General features: G+C 43.1%; 1 protein-coding gene across 2 annotated transcripts in view; it reads right to left on the bottom strand.

The window, feature by feature from the left end:
- Positions 1–21,899, bottom strand: part of EFCAB14 (EF-hand calcium binding domain 14) — a 306,235-nt gene that overhangs the window by 98,357 nt on the left and 185,979 nt on the right. The window contains exons 7-8 of one of the 2 annotated variants that reach the window (XM_069642256.1): positions 19,383–19,574; positions 1,026–1,112 (exon numbers count right to left, since the gene is read on the bottom strand). In XM_069642256.1, the coding sequence (XP_069498357.1) occupies positions 1,026–1,112; positions 19,383–19,574 (279 nt within the window). The remainder of the gene's footprint in view (positions 1–1,025; positions 1,113–19,382; positions 19,575–21,899) is intronic. The other variant, XM_069642257.1, reaches the window with a different exon arrangement.

Below are 21,899 nucleotides of genomic sequence, written 5' to 3'. Positions count from 1 at the left end.
AATAATAAATATGTTGTATAGTATTTAATGCCAGAACCATACAGCATCTATGTGCTGCAACAGCAAGTGCTGATCTTACCCCATTCTGAATGGGAAGAAGGAAAGAATAAGTCTGCCGAGCCATGGGATTCCAACTGAGTGACTCTTCCCTCTGGTTACTGACAGACAAAGACAACTAGTGTTCTGGATAGTCCCTTAATTCGTCGCTTTCTGGCATGAGAATTTGATAAAAGGTGAACATTCGGTGTGCTCACTCACAAAAGGTTGCCTCAGCCATTGATTTAGTGGAAGGGTCACAGGGAACCCATGCTTCACACAACACTGTTCTGGTTATAATACTTTTGTTTGAGTTGTGCGCCTGTTTTGTGGAAAGGCTCTTCATGACCGTTATCAATTACAATTGTGCACACAGGTTTGCTGTGCTATATTAATGGCATAAAGTTTATTGGTGAATTTAAGGCTGCACTTGATATGCCAGCCAAATCATGTTAGCTTTGCCAACAATGTTTACGCTTTCATCAGGGCAAACTTGCTACATTTAAAGATGTCATATTAACTTATGTTTTGTTATCGCTGGATGGATGGATGAAATCCTTATGAGTTTCCTGTGCCCGCTTTTTCCAACTCCCCTCACATCTTCCTACCACAGACAGAGGGCTGGAAATTCAGGCAGGGGCACAATACATAATGTCCACATGGACAAGCTTCATGGCCGTCACGGCACAGTAGAAATAACCATTACATTAGGCTGCTTCTAAAAACCACAATATACCATAAACTGGGAAAAGTAATTCTTAAACAGCACACGCATACGCTTCTAGGAGGTCATTCATAAAACATTGTAGCAATGATGTGAGGAGTTCATTTTCATTAGGTAATGCATTTGTTCTACTAGAATTTAATAATGAAATATTAGTCAGGAAGGCACAGTTGCAATGTATGGTCTAATAAGATGCACGGAATGTCAACAAGCATGCAAGTAAAAGTAACTTCATAGAACACCAATACATGCAGGGTGAAGGTACCTTGGTACTCTGTGCTTTTTCAGTTTCTGTATCATTGTCCGTTTGATTAAGGCTGCCTACTTTCTCCAAGGAAGTTATATTTTCAAACTAAAAAAACAAATATGCATATTTTGTGACAAAATTGGCAATAGTTACCTAATGCACATTTGATTCTGTTCAGTGGTCTTTAGTAAAAATAGAATTACAGAAAAAATCCCTATCACACAGTCCATCGATGCCTCCAATTGTGTAGCTTCTTGCCAAATTTGACAATATACTCTGCTGAAGACCATGTGAAGCGAAGCAATTTTGCATTTTCAAGTTTGGAAACAAATTCGCTCAAACAAAAGTAAACGCATACTTCAAACTAAACAAAACTTCAAACTAAACACATGTATTGTAGTTGCTCTAAAAGGGAAACAATGGTAAAACCAAAAAAGTGTAACAACTCAAATTTATTATACTGCAAATGTGTTGACTATTCTCTGTCTTCTATCTTTCAGGTGCCTCTGCTTGTCCCTTTTGGTTTCTTAAGGTGTAGCAGCGTGGGTGTCATTTTTTGTGCTGTAATCGTCACTGCCAGTGTACACAACCTAAAACAGTAAAACATACATTATTTGCTGCCGTGACTTCAGTACCCTTGCAGCAAAGGTTGGTTCTTATTACTGACCAGTAAGGGTACTTACTATACATCTCCCTCCACGCAAAATACTTCTGCATATGAAAGTTACAGCCACGACCCTCCCACCAGCATGTCCCTTTGGGGTTCGATATAAATTCATGTATATTTATTACATAACAAGCACAAGAAAATAAAGACTCTGCAATGTAGCTTGGTAGACGTGTTTTACTCAAACTTTAACAGGGCATTAACGTGGGAGACTTTGTAACGAGACTCATGACTTAAAGCAGTTTTCTTTTTGCTGGCAAACCTAGTTTTTTTATTTTACTAATGTGGCCAGAGGAACATCTACTGAATCCCCCATGCCACTGCAACTATTTTTATGATGTACTGTCCAAGTAGCCCATATTGCTGCCAGCGCAGGTGTGCTTTTTAAACACCCAATTTGATCCGAAGGTGATACTATGAGCCTACAAGTGAGCTGTCGAATAGGATTCTGGCAGCTGCAAATTAGTTTTTATGAGAAACACGTTGGACGTTAAACAGGGTACTATTGCGCCAAATGAAGATTGGTGGTCATGTGAGGCTGCTGCCTGTGCCAGAAGAACTGTGGTCAAATGTCCTTAACGAACTTAAGATAATTACTATGACTTTCTGGTAGTTTCTGTGCCTCATGCGCAACTCTGTTATCCTTACATGGTGTATACTTGGAAGCAGAATGAGTTGTCAGACAAGGACATTCACAAAGACCATGATTTTACAATATACACAAATATGTTGATTGGCTTATGTAGACCATATGTTTATTCCATATCTTCCATGTTGGTATCCTCTATAGCCAACACATGTTTCGACTCTAGTCGTTCTCTTCACAGTACTTGTGCATTCCTATTGATTGTATTAGCTTATCCCTTAGACAATGAATAGTCTTTGTCAATTCAAGATCCAGTCTGGTTTTCAAATTAGTGGACTGTGTATCCTGTTTCTAGTTGTTTTTTGGGTCCATTAGGCTCGTATCATTTGGCCATGCTAAAAGCAAGCTGCACGCAGCGCAGATGGATTACCATCACAACTATATATTTTAGTTTGGAAAATAAGGATCCCAACAAAAGGTCATCTTCAAATACAAGCCTAATAGACAAGCAACTAGAAACAGGATGCACAGTCAACTAATTTGAAAAGGATGGACACCACACACTGGATCTTTTTTATTGTCCAAGGTAAAAGCTAATCGAATCACTTTTGTATACGCGAGTCAGCACACCCCACCTTATATGGAGTACTGGGAGTATACCCAGCACTCCATATCCACGTATCCCATTTCTTACTTACCTGTAAAACATTTTGTTACAATTGCAAGTTTACTTGAATTGTTGGTGGCAGTGCAACTCCTCTTATGACTTGTAGTCATCATTACTTGCAGGCTGTTAAATCAATCTTGGAAATGCACAGAAGGGCCACCATTTTACTAAATTAGTGGGCTCCTTTTTTTTTTTCACCATTTCTCGTGGTGTGCTTGTTAGTTCTGAGGTCTTCCCCTGTCATTTTAGGCAGTATTCCCCGCCCATGCTCCAGAGTGTCTGAGGGAAGATTGCAAAACTCTGCAGCCCATGGTCTTCCACCTTGCCTGAAGAAGGTACCAACTCGCAGTGGCGGGCTGGCTGTCCCGATTGGACAACCAGACCGCCCCTTTTCTGTAAACTGCAGGTAGAGATTGCAGAAGTTGTGCTGTAGTTCCTGATAAATACTGCAAACCTGAAAACTGACAAGTCGATCACTGGAGCTGAAACCGAACAGTAAGTTGAAGACAGCTGTAGTGATTCTCAGCGACCAGAGAGCCTGCTGTGTAACCGGAGCCTGATGTAACCCTTCCTTCTAACCAGCTGGTCCCGAATGCGACGACTCCTACCCAGAGGATGGTGTGATCCACTAGTCTCTCCAGAGACACAATTCGAATCCCTGAAGTCACCTCACCAGAGTGCAGGACCGAGAGAGTGAAGAGAATCAGATTGCCGATATTAGTTCTTCATCTGACTGCTGTAAATAAATAATAAAAAAAAAAGAATTAAAAAAAAAGAATAAATAAACACAAACATAGCTACCAGAATCCGGAAGTATTAGTTGTTGTAAACCTCCTCGGAGGACTGCTGCTGCAAGTTCCATTCCAGTGTCCAGCTCTATTGTCTCAAGACCAAGAACCCAGGGACTGGGTCCTGTGCTGCTGCATCCCGAAAGCATCCACTTCAAAGGTGGTCTTTTCTCCCAAGGTACTTTGTGGGCTTGGGTAATATCAACTTCAGTCTGGTATGAATCTTGTGAGGCTGAGTGGGTGATTCGTGGTGTTGGGAGTTTGCCCATACCACTAACTCTGAAAGTTAATACTTGTTAAAGATCTCCTGTGAAACTCTGACTTTCCTGCAGTTGAAACCCATCTCAACCTGCCTACAGCTTGCTCCTAGACCACTGTGATCCCTCTTCTGCCTCTGAGAAAACATATGCAATAAACTAGGGAAGGACTGTAAAAGAAAAGGAATCGGTCCTGAAAAGTATAACAAGTGTAAAAGTACTTACTTGCTGAAAGAATTTACAGTTACAAAATGTTCTAAGTTATACTTCCCTTCGAGTTGCATTGTGAACCAAGGATTGACATGTGTGCTGAAAGAAAAGTTAGCAGATACAAAAAGGCGAAATGACAAATCTCCCCCACCTGGATCTGTACTCTTATAGCATCCCGTGACGGGGAGAGAATGAGAGTCCACACTTACGTAACAAAGTCCTGACCTTATCCTATGCTGTAAGGGGGGCGGGGGGAATCATTGAAAAATATAATGAAAGGTGCCGTATTATGGCGGGTACAGTGGATAATTATATAACAGAGCCTGTGCTCCTAGCAACGTGAGCTTTCCTCGCTTGTAGGTGTTATGGAGTTTTTTTTTAAGTTCACCTAAAGGACTTTTTATAACTCTCTCCTTCGAAATACAGAGCTCCAATCACTAGTACAAGGCTGTACCACACAAGGTAATGAGGTAATGATAGCATGGCAGAGCAGCCAGGCTCATCTTAGGAGGGGGAGAGGGCTGTAGAAAGGTACTGTTAGGACAGTTTTTCTAAAGTCAAACTAACCCTTCCCAATCACAGAAAACACCCCATAATTATACAGAAATCCCAAAGGCTTAAGGTAGGTAGAATAACCCAGCCAACACAGTACCTCAGCACAGGAGAGTTGCAAGCAGGAAGACTTCAGGATCTGCAGCCAAAAACCTGGTCGATTGATTCCTTAGTCAAGAAGGCTGAAGACAGGACTTTTGCAGCAGGGATCACAGGAGAAGGCGCCAGGCAAGAGTTTCCTCGCGGCTGGATGCGGCTCTGGTTTTGGCGCCCTTTTCAGGAGCCAGACAAAGACTGAATCGCCAGTCAGATTCTCATCATTTGCAAGGTCCAGCACTTTGATGAGAGGAATTTTGCGACTCCATTTACTCCTCTAGAGTTCCAGCAGGATGGCACCAAACAATCAGCTCGATTCGGAACACTGTGCACCGCACAAAGGCTCGTGATCCCATGATACTGCAGCCCCACAAGGTCGCAGCACGGTGTGGGATGGCTCAAAATGCAGGTGGTCTTCGATTTTGGTTCCATTGGTCGACTATCTTTTCAGCTTCGAGGATCAGACTTATGCAGGAACACAGCCAAACAGCCATGCTACATTCAAACTTGGGGGAGGGGGGTTTGCAGTCCTTTCAGGACTGCCAGCCTCCCAGTTTGAACTGCGTTCTCACAGTCATGCTGGAAGACAAAGGGCTGCAGAGTTTTGGACTTGTCCCTCACTTCCTGCCTTCACAGACACCCTGACCCTGGGCACGGAATCCACAGGATTCCCGAAGATAAAGTTAACACAAAAGGAATTTCTAGCACTGGATGTCATGAGAAGGAACAAGGACGGACAAAGGACTCTGAAATGGCGAAAAAAAGGAGGACAGGGGCAATTTTGGTAAAATGAGCACTTCTGGGTGCCTTTACCGGGGCTGTGGAATCAGCCCACGGTTAATGGTGAACCAAATTCATAAAAAGGTTCACTACCACCAGCCATTAAAAGGTACGTTTGTACTTGTAACAAATGTTAGTTAAAAGGAGAAAGGGGGTTCCAATGCATCTCACCAGTACTAGGTGGAGTGTGCCAGTTTCACCTAATAAAATGTAAAAGGGACCCAAAGATCCTTTCTACCCTTGGGAACTGTAGTTCTCACAAGGCTACGCAAGAAAGTTAAAAAGGGCAGCCCCAAGGTCAACCCAGCAACAATAGGTATTGTGTCAAAAGTTGTCAAAGAGGACAATTAAAAAGACACTATGGAGAGTCTTAAAAAGGACACCCATAAAAAGAGTTAAGGATTATGTGAGTGTAGAAAAAAGTTCCCACTCATTGAGGTATAGGGAAAAATTATTCACCAGTAAAGCAAAGTGTTCTGGGGTTGACAGGTCAGGAAGATTGATCATTGCTATTAAAATCGTACCTACAGGTACACAGAACTTGCAGCATACTTATGGTCCAAATAGACACTTGCACACTTAGTGTCACTGTACACAGGCAAAGATAACTCTTCAGAAGGGTAATAAGCAAACAATATAAAACCAATGCAATACCTCTGGTAAGTAAACCACAGTGTAAAAGACAAAGAATAGCAGTACGTAAACTTTGTAGTAAACCTGGTTATACTTTCTAGAATGGCAGTAAGCAATTCAAAAGGTAAGAACTGTTAATACGTTCTAGAATAGTACTCAAAATTCTAAACCTAACAATTACGTTTCAGAATCACGTTATGCAATTCTAAGGTGAGTAATAACCTTGTGGGTTATTCAGTTTCAGGAATATAAAGAAGATACGAGACCAACACAATTCAAAGGTACGTAGGAACCTGGTAAAACTTTTCAGAATGGCTATGTAATTCAAAGGAGAGTAATAACTTTGAAATACCATTTAGAATAGGCACAATTCAAAGATAAGCAAGAACTTGGTTTCAGATCCTTAGGACAGAAAGCACACCAACACAAGGTAAGGTTACTAGCAATCTTTTCACAAAGCCTAGGCGTCAAAGGTTCTTCCTTATCTAGTTCAGAATCTTTCAGGGTCAGAGTGAAGGTCAAAAAGGCAGGCACAAGCTGTTTAAAAGTCAAGAGTTCCAGTGGAAATCTTCTTTAGCAGTTAACAGTAATGTTGGTGCAGGGGTACAGGGACTGAAGAGAAGGCTCCCTGAATGCATTCCAGAATTAGGCCTGGGCGAACATAGATGGGTGAAATCCCAACTACATGAATTACCCCCTAGCCACACAGAAGAAACAGAATGAGACTAGGTAATTATTACCTTGAGTCCCACAGTACCCGAGGAGGGATGAAGATGATAAAGCAGGATGGCTCCACAGAGTAGCAGCAGTAAACCCGGTCTCCTATTCCATGGCTGTGGTGACGAAAGGATGGACTCTGGATGGGATTTCACAGCAGCAGTTGAGAGAGGGCACTACTAGCAAAGGCTTCTTTGTGCTCCAACACAGATCTGTGGATTTGGTGCCTTTTCAAGCACCAGTGAAGAATGGTTCTTGTCTAATCGATTCAACTCACTTACTCGGTCCTCCACTGTGGTGAGGAGACTGATGAGTGGAATCTTGCTTTTGGAGGTCCAGTAAGAGTCCAAAGTTTCTGGAAGATACGTTCTTTGGAAGACGATGCACTGCAAAATGGTTGCAGGTCTCAGGGTATTGGCGGTTTGAAACCCATGAAGGTCGTAGCACATGATTGGATAGCTCTAATTGCAGATCGCCTTGGGACCGATTATGCCCACCAGTCCATGGGAGGAAATTGTCCACTTCGGAACTTCCGACTCCATATTCGAAAATGGGGCCAGGACAGCAGCTGCCACTTCAGCAGGCTTTACCAGTTACTGGAAGAGGCTACACGATCTTTGGTAGTCTTCATCTTCGGTTCTTCTGTTCCAGTGGTCGACTTGTCTTCAGTTTCCAGATCCAGGCCATTTATCCATTTTTAGGGAGAATTCTCATTTCTGTGTTAATTCCCTTCAACCTTAGAGACCCCCAGCTCTTTTGCTGGACTTTAGGACTTAATTTTTTATCCTGGAGGGAGACCTTTTTCTTACTCATGTATTTTGATCTGATTTGGAGTATGTGTTTCCTTTGTTTTTGAAGTACGACAAGCTCCATAGGCATCTACTTTGTATGGTGACACACAGCACCTTCAGTGCAGTGTCACAGGGAAATCCAGTAGATTTCTCTTAACGTTTAAATAACTTTTCTTGGGTGAACCCCCATTTTATGAGGCGTGCTGGGGGTTACTCAGTAGCCCCTTTTCCTCCTCTCATGTAAAAAATGTTATGTTACCCTCACTAATTTTAATAGCTGGTGGGAGTGGCTTAATTTTCCGACCAGGCTGAATCCTCAACTACAGTATATGACCCATGGTGACCACTGTCAAAATGGCCCTGGTTGTCTTTTTTCACCATTTCTTGTTTGGGAGGTCTTTCTTGGGTTTTACTCTTCGTGCCAAACCAGGTTAAACCCTTTTGTTCGTTTTTGCATTTGGCGGGCTTCAGTACTGAAACACTCCTCTGGCTCCAGTGTGTCTGACAGGGCAGGAAGTGAGGGAGGTGCCTGAAACTCCACTGTCCTTAGTCTACTTGGTTACCTGAATGCACCCAGTCCTGATTGGCTGGCTGTCCTTGCAGGACAGCCACCCTGCTGTGTGAGTGACAGCTAGGCTGTGCATGAATGGGAGAAACCTGTATAAAAGGTGAGGCTTCTTGAACTGAAGACAGAATCGACCACTGGACGAAACATTAGACGAAGGAATCATGAAGAGAAGCTTGCTGCATCTTCCTGGACCGTTGAACTGCATGGTGAAGCCCTGCGGCTGTGTTGAAACTCCTTTTCCTAATCGACAATAGAAGCTCCGGAAAGGGACTCCCCTTGGGTTAGTGGGACCAACTACGTCCGAGATTAACTTTGCTGGAAGACCTTCCCCCCAGTGGCTGTACTTCTTTGCTGCTGCTGGAACTGAGTGCCAAGGGTCTAGAAATCTGTAGTCTAGTGCAAAATCTGTAAGCCGGCCAAAAGCTCCAGGAAGATCCTGAGGACCCTCCCGAAGCAGGACGACCCAAGCTCGAGTCACCTCACTAGAGTGCTGGACTCAGGCAATGAAGGAAGCCCAACCGGTGCCCAAGGACCGCGGTGGTGCCGTTTACTGTGCGTTGAAACCGTGAAGTACCGCCGAATTGAAAAGAGTCTGTAGCTGCAGCCGACCTCCAAACTACTGGGCAGGAGTCCTCCAGACCTCCTCCCTCTTGTCTCCACAACTGAGGCCCAGGAGAACAGGATCTGCAACTCGGCAACCAGGACAGAAGCCAGATGGATCCTCTTCGTCTAAGGTACTGTTCTGACTAAGGGATACTTACCTCTTTGTAGCTTGCTTTTCTAAGTTGAGATTTGCAGGAGCTGCTTTTCTAGAGTTGATCTCAGTTCTAACTTTCACAAGTGTAACAGCTTGTGGCCCAACAGTGATTTTCTACAACAAACTCTCTAACGTTCTGTTATCTAAGAAGTGCTGGAGCGCCATAGACTTTGTTCCAAATTGACTTTGGATGTCCTGGCTCTCTGCAGACTCTTGTAACCCATTGACTTTGGTTCCAACTGTCCCTCATAGGTGATGCATTGCTTTTGAACTAATATTGCTGGGAAAGGTTTTATCTAGACGTCATTGGGGATTTTAAAAGTGCTCACATGCTCTGACAACCTGTTAACCTTTTTCCTTCCATTAGCCTTTCCTCTTTGCCAACCTCAGAATTTTACAAAGTACAAAAGTGATCTACAAACACCAATACTGTCCTAGTTAGTGAAGTCACCTCAGGGTGTAGGAAGTGTGTATGAAGCATCTCTAAAGAGTGTCTACTTGCATTGCCTTGATTTTGAGAAAGTATTCTGAAGTGTATTTTTATTGTTGCACATTGCCCTTTTTAAAGATTGCTTATTTAAAACTGACCGTTAAATAGATAATTATTTTACTAGAAAACCTTGAGTACAAGTGTTATTTGGATACATGTATGTGTGGATTTCGATGCTACAGCTCTACAGCACACATTTACCCCTCTTGAGACAAGTCAGGCTGCTCAGTCACTCTACCAACTTGTGTAGTACAGACCTATACCAATAGGTGGGTTACCTAATACCAAGAGAACAAGACTGGTGTAGTTTCCCACAGGGTTACTGCATCTAATCTTGCCCAACATTCAGGAACCCAGCCAATCAGCACTCCTACTACATTCAAACCTTGGGACGTGGCTGTCCTTTCAGGCCACTTTAACCATACTCACATGCAATTGTTTAAAAAGTGGTAACAACCAGTTTCTCCTGATGTTGGCATAGGCTGGACAGAACAGAATAAAGTGCACAGTGCTCTCTTCTTCCTTGGGACAAAATGGACAAACTGCTGGATTACTTGGGTTCCAGATTACTTTAGACTAGCCAAGTGTACATACCAATACGCAATTTCATGTACAGGGCTTTCACTAACTTCCCCTGTATACTAGCCAGAAAACCTTCAAAGCCCAGGAGTATTTTCCTGGATAGATAGGGGGACAAACTAGCTGAGCATACCAGTTTCGCTCTGGATTCTCTCTCCCATCTAACTACATTGATCTTCTTGATTAAGACTTTGAAATTAGTTGGGATTGATTCGGCTGCAGCCAGTAACTTGCATCCCCATTGCAACCAGCTATTTTCTTACGGCTCAAACTCCGAGGAGATCACGCCCTCCCGGGTGAGTCAAATCATCCCTAACTGCCCTTCTATCAGTGCTCCAGGTAAGATTTTGAGGTTGGAGTATTTTACTCCCTATTTTTAAACTTTAAGAGTAAATGTGATTTTAAGAGAGTAAAAATTACTTTTCTCCTTTGCAAGAGAGCATTATGTGACATCCAGCCGATGTGTGCAAAAACTGTATGGAATCATTACTATGCAGCAGCTTTCTGCATGCGACAGACTACACCTTTCATTATTTCTCTAAGGTCTGGCCATTTAATCTCTTCTGTATATCTTTAAACATAGTAAAGCAAACATGAATCATATTGTGTGTTTTGAGGTTCGATAGCAGAATGGTCTATTGATGTTTAATGAAAGTCCTCATTTCCTGGAGCTATTACTACCTAATGGTATGCCAATGTCATGATACAGTGCAGAGAGGCAAGGACTTCATGCTAAATTCTATATCTAATCTCATGGTGAAATGGTTATTTATATAGAGATTTTTGCAAAGGTCAGTACTCCTTTATCGACCTGGAAAGGATGAAATGCTGAGTTGGGCTTGGCGGGATTCGGACCTGCAACCTACAGATCATGCACAGATCGCAGTAATGAGTGGTCAGCCGGTTGAGCTATCTTATTGGCTAACATCCTTCAGAGGTCGGTAAACTGAGTATCGACCGAGGTATAATAATCACAGTGCCTAGATGTTGGTCGAACCATGTATGAAGCGCTACACAAAGGTTGGATTATCGCAGGGACAGGTTTTGCTGAGTTTCTATTTCAATTACAAATGTAACTTTTGTTTTTAAACAGCGCTTGCACTTCCTGGAGAGTCAGGTTTTGGATGTTTTAATTGTAGTCTGAAGATTTCAGAGGCTAGAACACCTGTGATTGGTGTAATTATAATCACTTACCCTAGAGCAAAGGCTCTGCTGCCACTGACAATTTATAGTAATGTACCCCATTGACTGCAAGGTTGAATGGGTGTAAACTAGAACTTGCATAGTCCTCATTTTACACACTGTCTTTATAATTAGAGTGTAAATTAAATTATAAGTGTAAAAATGATCTGCCTCCGCATGAGTATGCACACAGCACAGGAACTCTTAAAAATACTATTGTGAAATACTGGTTTGCTTTCACTGGAAAAGAAGCATAATTTGTTACAAAATGTTAATTCTCAATTGCAACTTAGTTTTCCATTTTATTAATTATACAATCCTAAAATGCTAGGAAAACAAATATGCACAGTACTTCTGTTTGCTGCATGAGCAGTAACATAGCAGAAGCTGATCGGAAATAAAGCATTCCTTTAATCACAGTGTGAAGTTTCTTTTTTTGAAAGGCTTCAGCAAAATACATTCTGTTTCAGAGGCTTTTATCCAAGGCTTGCAATTACACCTTGTAGATCAAAATCAAAAGAAGCATTCTGGTTTGTGTCAAGTAACCTGACCTTTCCACTGCCCTCTGCTCTAAACTTGTGTGTAAATGTACACAGGAAAATAATAAAGCTGTTGTATTTACAAGATTTTCATGTGTAAAAAGGCCTAGTACGCACCTTATCTGGAAGCCTACCTTCTATAGAGATACAGATTACCATTTGACCATCGTCTAGCCCATAGTGATACGGCCCTTGTTCGACAAAAAGCTACTGCCCTATAAGCCCAATTCCCACAAAACCGAGAAATTGGACGCATTGGCCAGCTGCCAGAATATGGACTTAAAGAATTTCTACTCTGCCACCTGGAGCATGCCTAGGATGGCACATGCCCCAGAGCTCGTCCCCATAAACAGCGTGCCGTACCTGGTTCATATAAATACATAACACTAACTGGACCTGCCGCATGGGCCTGCATAAATTGGAGAACAGCCCCACCACACTTAGTCAATTTTAGGCCTGCCCACTTTACCGGGTTACTCAAGGCACAGTTGGCCGTCACTCAGACCCCCAGGTAGCCATAGCTTGTTACCTGCTGGATAATGCCACCTCTCTGAGAGACTTAGCCAAGGGATTTCCTGTCCCCTTTTTGCTGAACACCATTGACTGTTTTCTGCATGTTTATTGCAAGCCCATTTACCTCACAAAAACTTTCAGTGAGAGGAGAACCGCACCATCTGCAAATAGAATAGGTATTGGCTTGCATGCAAGGATTGTGGCATCGTTCTGCTCGCCCACCAGGCGGTCAATCGCCCCATTAATAAAAAGACAAAACAGGATGCGTGCAAGTGCACAGCCCTGTCTGACGCCCACCTACATTATAATTCTTGAGGATGTCTGGCAAGTACCCAACTATCGCCCGATTATTACTATAAAGTGACTGTATGCCTCTTAAACTACAGATAGTAAGACCCTTGTTAATCAATGCATTCCACAGTTTCGCTCTGGGTACTGTGAGAAACCTGAGGGTATTCGCCCAAACTAGCCTCGAGAAACCCTTATTCAGGTGGCTCAAAGAGGAGGGCGAGATCCCTGAAATCTTCGTAGGCTGTACTACATCTACCGCCCTTGCTCCCATTAGAACAATCCTGTCCCAATCTGATGTCCCAACTTGATGTCCCTCCATATCCAGTAAAGACCCTAGGAGCCCAAACCCTGTAACACTTCAAAACCGCACCTCCCCGAATGTTGGTAGCGTCTTGAGCAGCCAGGCTTTGCGCTGTAGTGGAGTTACAAAGATTCACAGTTACAGATATTCAAATAAACTCTTACACTCACTCAAGGTTTCACTCACTCAAGGTTTCTTGCATTAATGTATGCATCAGTCAGTTATATAACCTTCTTCAGAAGGGAGCAATAGAATAGTAACACAAATATACTTCAATACTGTACACTGAGTTTCTGGATCAGACAAAGCCCTTTTGGGATGGCCCACAGACACAACCTACACCCACAGATGAGTTCAGTAACAAGGGTGCTGGGGACATTAATACCTTACTGTTGGCGTACAGAATACTCATTAAAAAAGTAAGTGAAAGGCAAATGTTATTAGAACACAAGAAATACAAATAGTCATAAGCAGGGCAAATACTTTCAGACAGCTCCGAGAAGAGTCATTCAATAGGCTAAGCCAAAGTCAATGGGCCAAAGTCTTTGTATAGGAAGCAGCACTTCAGGTAAGTAAATGGAAAAGTCTTTGCACACGTTCTTAGGAGTCTTTGGTAAAAAGACACATCAAATGTAGGGCCACAAGCTGATTAGACTTGTGAGTTTCAGAAGTTACAACAAGTTCTCTTAGGCTAGTTTTAGAGTACCTTAGTAAAGAAGAAAAAGATGCAGCTGAAGACTTCTTTTCCTGTACAGCTCTGCAGATCTCACTGTTCCTGGGCCTCAGTCGTGGGGACAAGAGGGAGGACGTCGGGGGACTCGTGCACTGTACTGGCACTGTCAAAGCTGGCAACCGGCAAACTTTACTTTCAGTGGCTGTTTCGCATTTCAGCTCCTTGTGGTTCAGCAAATAGCAATAAGCGCGGGTCCTGGCTGTCAAGGTGGACTTTCCTCACATCTGAGGTCCCGCACTAAACTGATGGGGGGTGGGGGGAGCAAGGCTTGGTCAGTCCTGCTTGGTGGGAGTCCGGAGGATCTTTCAAAAGCTCTAGGCCAGCTTACAAGCAACACACAATCTGGTGTCCCTCTCCCAGGCTCCATGGTCTCCTGCAGCACTCTGAGGAAATTCAACCACCTCGGAGATGGGTGTCCAGGTGGTTTACTTGGGAGTGGATTGGTCCTACCAACTCAAAGGGAGACGTCATCCTTTGCAGGGCTTCTCTGTCGATTCGAACTTGGCGATTCGGACCTGCAGCAGGGCTTCACCGGGCAAACCAACGGTGCAGGAGTTGCAGCAGCCGCTCTTCTTGGGTTCCTTCGTCCAGTGGTGAACTCTGCCTTCCAAGCCAAGAAACTCTGCTTTTATTCAGTTCTCTCACATTCATTCCAGCCTAGCTGCCACTCCCCCAGCAGGGTGGCTGTCCTTGCCGGACAGTCAGCCAGCCAATTGTCAAAGAGTGCTTTTAGGGGCCAAGGAGGAGACTAAGAACAGGGAGTTTCGGGCACCTCCCTCACTTCCTGCCTAACCCAGACACTCTGGAGCCAGAGGCGGGTTTCAGTCCTGAAACCCGTCAAAAGCGAATTAAGAAAGATCAAACCCGGTTTGGCGCACAGAGAAAAAAACTCGAGAAGGACCTTTCCACAAAGAAATGGCGAAAAAAGAAGAGCTGGAACCGTTTAAAAACAAAGGAGGCTCAGGCGCCATCTTGAAAAACATGGCTCCCGCGATTTAACGTTACCGGGGCTATGAACAGTTTGCGGTAGTTCATTGTAAAACCACTGCCACCAGCCATTCTGAGAGGAAAGGGTAACATTTGACAGTTACATGAGTAACTAGACATAGGGGATACTAAGTAACCCCCCAGCACTCGATTGTAAGATGGGATGTGCTGGGTCTAGAAATGTACAGGGCCAAGTGAAGTCAATTTCGCTCCACTGTTCTGGGAAACAGTAGTTGATCCCAGAGAAGGTATTTAAACCTGGAGAAATCTGAAAGACTTCCCTGTGGCACTGCACTGAAGGTGCTTTGTGACAATTCTAAAAGTTGATGCCTATGGAGTTTGTTAAGACTCCATAACCAAAAGGAAACAGTGTATATCATCACATAAAATACATGAGTGGGGAAAAAGGGTCTCACTCTCTCCAGGTTAGTCCTCAAAATCCAGGAAAGTTGCTGGGGGTCTTTAAGGTAGAGGGAATTAGCACATTTTTGAGAATTCTCCCTAACAGATACTTCCTTTTAAATATTCGGTTGCATTTTATTGAGGCATGTTAAGGAACTGATTCAACTCACGCGGTACCCACAGATGTTCAATATGGCATTAGGCCAGGTTTGGGGAATCGAGAACAAGCCCTTAACTTGCATCTGGTGGGGGCACACTCTGTTTTTGTTAAGGGTGAACCAACTTACATGGCCTTCATGGACCCAAGGACTGCATTTGACAAGGTTAACAGAGCAAAACGGTGGCAGGTGCTTGGGTCCATGGGCTGCCCAGTTGAGCTACAACTAGTCCACAAGGGCACCAAGGCAAGTGTATGTTTTGGTGAACAGGGACAATGTACCGGATATTTTGAGGTTGCATCAGGAGTTCGCCAAGGCTGTGTCCTGTCTCCAGTTTTATTTACTTTACATATTAGAAGTCTTTATAATTCAAGCGCAGACTTCTCCAGGGTTAGCAATAAACAATTTCCACTCCAAGCATATGCGGACGACATAGATCATTGCTCGACTCCCAAAGCTCTTCAGAAACCTATCAATGTTTATACTGATTTTAGAACAAACACTACCAAATCAGCAATCGTGGCTGTACTTCTGGGAGAGCGAAAAAGTTGAAGATGCATAGTATGGTTTAGTAATTCCACAGGTAACAGAATTTGATTTGGGCATTCGCTTTGCCGAGAACTGAAAGCGGGTCAGCACATATAACATACTAATATGAGTGAGGCATGAGGGGGGGGTGTATTATGTTTTATGAAGATTATCAAGTGAATAATTATGGAGGTGTACTGTGCACAGACAAATGCAGCAACCAATTATGGGGGCTTGAAAACTTATCTGTAGTTGAGACCATTGAAAACAGATTTTTTAAGAAACTGTTGGGTTTACCAGGTTCGGCCCCAAACTATGCAATGCATGTGGACCTTGGTGCTAAACATACTGGGTATGACTGGTACGAAGCTCCATTTATGCTATGCACTGGCTTAGCATTTGGTCAAATCCCAGAGCCTCACTAACTCAAGAAATAAATCAGAGCCTTGATGCATGGTGCTCTTTGGAGCAGGATACCATGGTTGAGGTTCATCTGTGATTCTTTAAATCAGGTGAATGCTTCTAAACTTGGCCTGTTCACTACAGGGGTCAGGGGGTGGGGGAACCTGGACCGCTTGACCCTGACAAGAGCACGCTTTAACTTACTGCTGTTGCGAGCAAAATTTATAAAATTGGCACGACTATGTTCAGAATTCAGCTTGCCCGTGATGTACTGCAGCAGCTGAAGATCTTTTGCATGGTATTTTGTTCTGACCATGCGATGGGGATATTAGAAATCAAACAGTTATGCCATTATTGAAACAAGTACTCAATGCCGTCTGGCCCTTTTTTTTTTCATTTTACAGGCCTAACCATGCATTGTTGCTTCCTTGTATATTTGAGGAGGGCCTGGAATTTAAGCGTACTGTGGATGCTTCGGTGTACATGTGCAATATGAGCGTTATTTTTTATTGTGACAAGTTCTAATTATACTGTTTTCATGTTTATATTATATTCTCCAAATTAACCTTTGTTTTATTGTATATTTTTTATGCTGTGTATCAGCTTATAGATTTTATCTGAATAAACTAATATTTGATTTCGATTCGATGGTAATGTTATTGTTGAAACTATGTGCATTTTGATAATATAAAAGGTTTATAATAAACCAAACAAAAGAAAAAGAAAATGAACACACTAAGCTACTGACCAGAAAATGCTGTTTTGAAGCTTTCCCAAATAAAGACAGCATAAAAGTATTTGCCACCCATCCACCTCTGTAAAGTCAATCAGTTTCTTGCTAGTCCTTAAGCTTTTGTTAACAAGGTTTTGGATTTTCATGAATTATGGCTACATCCCGAAGACAATCAACTTGTGCCGATTATCGTACCTTTGTGTTCTCAGCAGTCTTCGGCTTCAGCTGCCAGTTCCTTGCCATATAGATTAGGGCAGAGATGGCTGGCTTGGAATACTGCTGTGTAAAACCTGTTGTCGCAGCAGCTCTTCCAACATTCAACAATGCAATACAAGGATTGTTGTTCACATTAATCCAATTTATTTGTGTGAGCTAAGCGCGCCTCATTTCTAGCATGTTCTTTGCAGGGGTGTTCTGCAACTTTGAAATGCAGTTGGCTGGCAATAATAAAAATCCAAAATATTTATTATACACTTAGAAAGGTCCAGTAAAATAACACTGGGTTGTTCAAGGGTCTGCCACCTGCATTTAAAGTTGTAGCAAAGGCCTAAAGAATAGAAAGGCCATTTTCGCTGACGGGTGTCAGCTCCTTTTAAGTGTAAATGTTGCATTTTTGGCATGTTAAAGTGGCTTCTCAATGTGTGCAATATAGCTATGTAACGTTAACAAAAAAAACAAACTCAAAACTGAAAATCTCTTGTGCATGAACGATGTCTTTATTGCCGAAAATAGACGTTTAAGTTTTTGGAGTGTTAGAAAAGGTTTTCACCAGCATATCTGCTTTTTTAACTGGATCATTGATGAGTTTTGGGGATGAGGACGTTTTTCCAATCACACTTCACATATTTTGTTAGGGGGCCACATGGCCATCATTGCAGGAAACGTTTCTCCCATCGATTTTCACCTTCATTTTTAAATTGCAGCACAAGCCACCTTCTTTTGAGTACGACAGGGACAGTCTTTTCTCCAAGTAACATCCCAATTGCATATGTGATGCACAGTGAAAAGGCTGGTGGCAGGAAACTGAGGTTTCCCTTTTTCCTCGTGACTCACAGCCATGTGCCTTCACTTGTTAATGCGATCATGGCTTTTTTAGTACCTTGGACTCAAAATGGCCACTCCTTCCCCTATAGGTCAGAAATTGCCATTTAAAAGCATGCACTTTCATGGCACTCTGGCAAAGGGCGCACAATCATCTTTCTGCTCTTAATCTACCCTCAGCCAGGGTACGTTCCATTGATGTGCAGAATACGGTCTATGACAGGACAGCTCTCAGTTTGAATTTTGCAGGTCCCTTCCGATGTTGGTCTGGGGTCCACTCTCAGCCTAAATGCTGTATACAAATAGAGTACTTGGAGCCATTACTGATAGTTAAACACAAGATATTTTGCAATTGTTATCTGTCCTTCACACCAAGCCTCCACCTCTCGAGTCTAAGCAAAACTACTCAGCTACTTTAACCACTGAAGGTTTTGTCAAGACTTGTGTAGAACGTGGTTGCACATTAAAGATTACTTTTCAGAAGCCCTGCCCAGGGTACTGAGTTGCTGATGGAGTGATTTTATATTAAACTTTTCATTCTGGGACTTGTAATCCTGGATTTCCAAAAGCAAATGCATCACCTCTTCCTAATCACTAGTGGCGTATGTACTTGCATATTTAATAGAAACGACATATCTTTAACTACCTTTTATGGACTACTCGCACAACTGCTGCGCTTCAAAGTGGTTCACTGCGAGTTGGTAGGTTACAAAACTATACTCCCAAAATGCAAAAAAAGAAAACAGGAATGTTTAAGACCTCAATACGGTGGGCATGTTGGCATATGTCCTTTTTTGTGAGTTTTCAAATGTTTTACGAGTCCTAAACCTGCATTGTAATTTCGTGCCGGGTACTGCAATGTGCCAGGTGCTAGTGAAAGGGCATATAAGAGGCCAGGGTGAGGGTAAAGTAAGCAGGATAGCACCTGATGGAATTAGCATAAAGCCAACTACATTGAGGAATACCGAAGGAACATTGGAGAGAGAGAAGGTAACAAATGAGGTAGGGGCAGGAGAAACATATGCCAATTTAAAACCATCTTTAAGTTGGATGAGTCCTCATGTTCAGATACCAGCATCATATTCCCACAATGGCTTTTACTTCCATTAAAATACCTGGCGCTACTAGATATTTGCATCATATTTTCAATTACTAAACTTTATAGGCACTGCAGTCATAGGGACAGGTACCATCAAATGGGTCGGGTATTGCAACAATACGCAAGAATAACCAACAAATGCCAGATTATACTATCCGATACCCACGCACTTCCACAATACACCATGGGTCAATGTTTAGTGGCGTCTCAAAAAATTCTCATTTGACCATTCCATTTTAAAGAAACCATTGTGCATAGCACTCACAGTGTTACTGTTTAAAGGGCCATGGCAGTGTAAAAAATAAAAACATTAAAAAAACATTCTCACCATGCCAGAAGACAGGTTGTCTCTCTTTTCCAGTCTGGGGATTGCTGGTAGCTCACTTTCCAAAAGAGTAACTCTTTGGCTTACATTACCTACTGCAGTCTCCAATAGCTGAAGTTTCAGATCATTATGTCTTTGGTACAACACAATTGTTGCATTTACTTCATCCAATGAGTTGTGGACTTCCTGGATATCCTGCAGTAAAAGTAGATTGTTTTACAATGAGAAGATCTAGGTAACAGCGAAAACTCATAGCAATAAAAGAACAAATTACTTACCCCATGTAATGTTCTTTCTGATGGATGTTCCTCCCACAGATTCCTCATCTTTGATCTATCCAATATCCTGCCTGCAGCTTCGGAAACTTTCAACAGCAAAGGACGCTGTGGACGCACGGTCCATCTGCAACCTCCATCCCGCTACCGGCCGTGACTTCGACACTGTTACAAAGGCGCACTAAGTGCCCGCTTGAACAGCTGTTTTGAATGTCAAACAAGCCTCCAGAGACATTGAAAGAGAGGAAGATCTAATCAATGGAAATTCATCCAAGGATAGAGGGGTAGAATGCAAAGGCGATGAGGAATCTGTGGGAGGAACATCCAGCAGAAAGAACATTACCACGGGTGAGTAATTTGTTCTTATAATGGTTTGCCCCGCTCCCCCAATGGTTTCCTCATCTTTGATGGACTCCCATAGCAGTTTGTAGATGGAGGTGGTATCAAAGAATTTGCGTATTGATTTACGCTGTGTAGAACAGCCTTGCCAAATTGAGCTTTCTGACCAGACAGAATCAAGGCAGTAATGTTTAGTAAAGGTGGTCAGAAAAGAAAACGTTGGAGCATTGCAAATATCTTGCACCAGCACCCCTCTTTGAAGGGCTGAAGACGTAGCCACCCCTCTTGTAGAATGTACCCTCAAATTATAAGGGACATCCTTGCCAGCTAAAGTGTAACATTCAGAGATACATAAATTGATCCATCAAGATGAGTGTTTGCCAACAACCTGTCCCAACCTATGACGAGTAAAGCCAACAAAAGGTTTGTCATCTTGTCCGACTTGCGCAAGTCTGCCAATATAAAAGGTGAATGCTCTTTTGGGATCTAAACGATGAAGTATCTCCTACTCTTTGGAAGGATAAGGTCGTGGATAAAAGGATGGTAGACTTATTCTTTATGTCAGGTGAAATTCTGACATCACCTTACAAAGAAATGAAGGGCGAACCCTCAAAACAACATTTTTGTTATGAAAAGCAGTAAATGGTGGTTTGCATGACAAAGCCTTAAGATTGCTTACTCTGCGAGCAGAAGTGATCGCTACAAGAAAGTTCATAGTTATTGTTAGGGAGATTCATCAGTTATATGAGTAATCCCCTCTCCTAGTGAGACACCCAGCACTTTTTGCTGGACTTCTGGACCTTTTTCCTTTCTCTCCTGAATGAGGAGAGCCTTTTCCCCCCCTCATTAATTCTCATTTGTTTTGACTTTCAGAACTGTTCTTTCAGTTTTACTTTTATGCTAAGGAGTCTTGCTTTCCTCCAGATCCCTTAAAAGCAGCTGTGTTAGACTTTTGCAGCACACAGCACCCTATGTGCAGTGTTGCTAGGAACCCTTTGGGTTCTCCTTTGATATTAGACTATCCTTAAAAGTTACTGTTCTTAGGGATAGAGGGATACTTTGTATCCTACCTAAAAAGTTGCACACACCACCTTAAGTGGAGTGCTAAGGGGATACCTGCTATCTCCCTTCTCTGCTACTGTGACTTTTTGGTCACATTGACAACCATATAGTTATGGCTGGTGGCAGTGGACGTTTTCGACCAACTTTGGTGTTTTTTTACCGCAGACTGTATTCACAGCCTCCGTTATGTACCAAAGGGTCCCAGATGTTCTAACATGGTGACTTTTTTTTTGCCATTTCTTGCATGGTTGTCCTTGGTTAGCCATTCTACCATTCTGGGAGGTAGCGGTCTGAATGCAAGTTTTGCCTTTGGTGGGAACCCTAGGATGCCCCCGACTAGGCTCCAGTGTTTCTGTGAGGACAGGAAGCAGGGGAGGGGCTTAACACTACCCTGTTTGTCTGCCAGAGTGCCTGAATGGAACCGGTTCCCACTGGGGGGGGGGCTGTCCTGACTGGACAGCCCCCCACCCCTTTCTGTAAACTGCTGGGAGAGTTTGCAGAGGAGTGAATGGGAAATCCGAATAAAAGGTGAGGTTCCTGAGGCAGAAGGCAAGTTGACCACTGGGAACAGAAGACGACCAGAGATGCCTGCAGACTCTTTCAGTAACAGTAAAAAGACCACCGTTGTCCTGACCCCACTTATCAACGGAGCAACTCCGAAGAGGACAATACCGTCCCTTTGGCTGGTAGGACCAACCAGCCCCAAGACGAAATGCAGATGGAGCCCTCCCATAGGTGCGGTGACTTCCCAGGGCTGCAAACCGCTAATTCCTGGCGACCTCCGCCAGTGCAACGTTTTTGCGTGGACTAATTTGCCCAGAACTTTGGTGAGCTCCAGTTGGAC

This window comes from Ambystoma mexicanum, chromosome 1q (genome assembly GCF_040938575.1).
Source record: "Ambystoma mexicanum isolate Mex_15411 chromosome 1q, UKY_AmexF1_1, whole genome shotgun sequence".
Taxonomy (NCBI): Eukaryota; Metazoa; Chordata; class Amphibia; order Caudata; family Ambystomatidae; genus Ambystoma; species Ambystoma mexicanum.
Note: the sequence above shows the minus strand (reverse complement) of the source record. Positions and strands in the feature narration are given on the sequence as shown.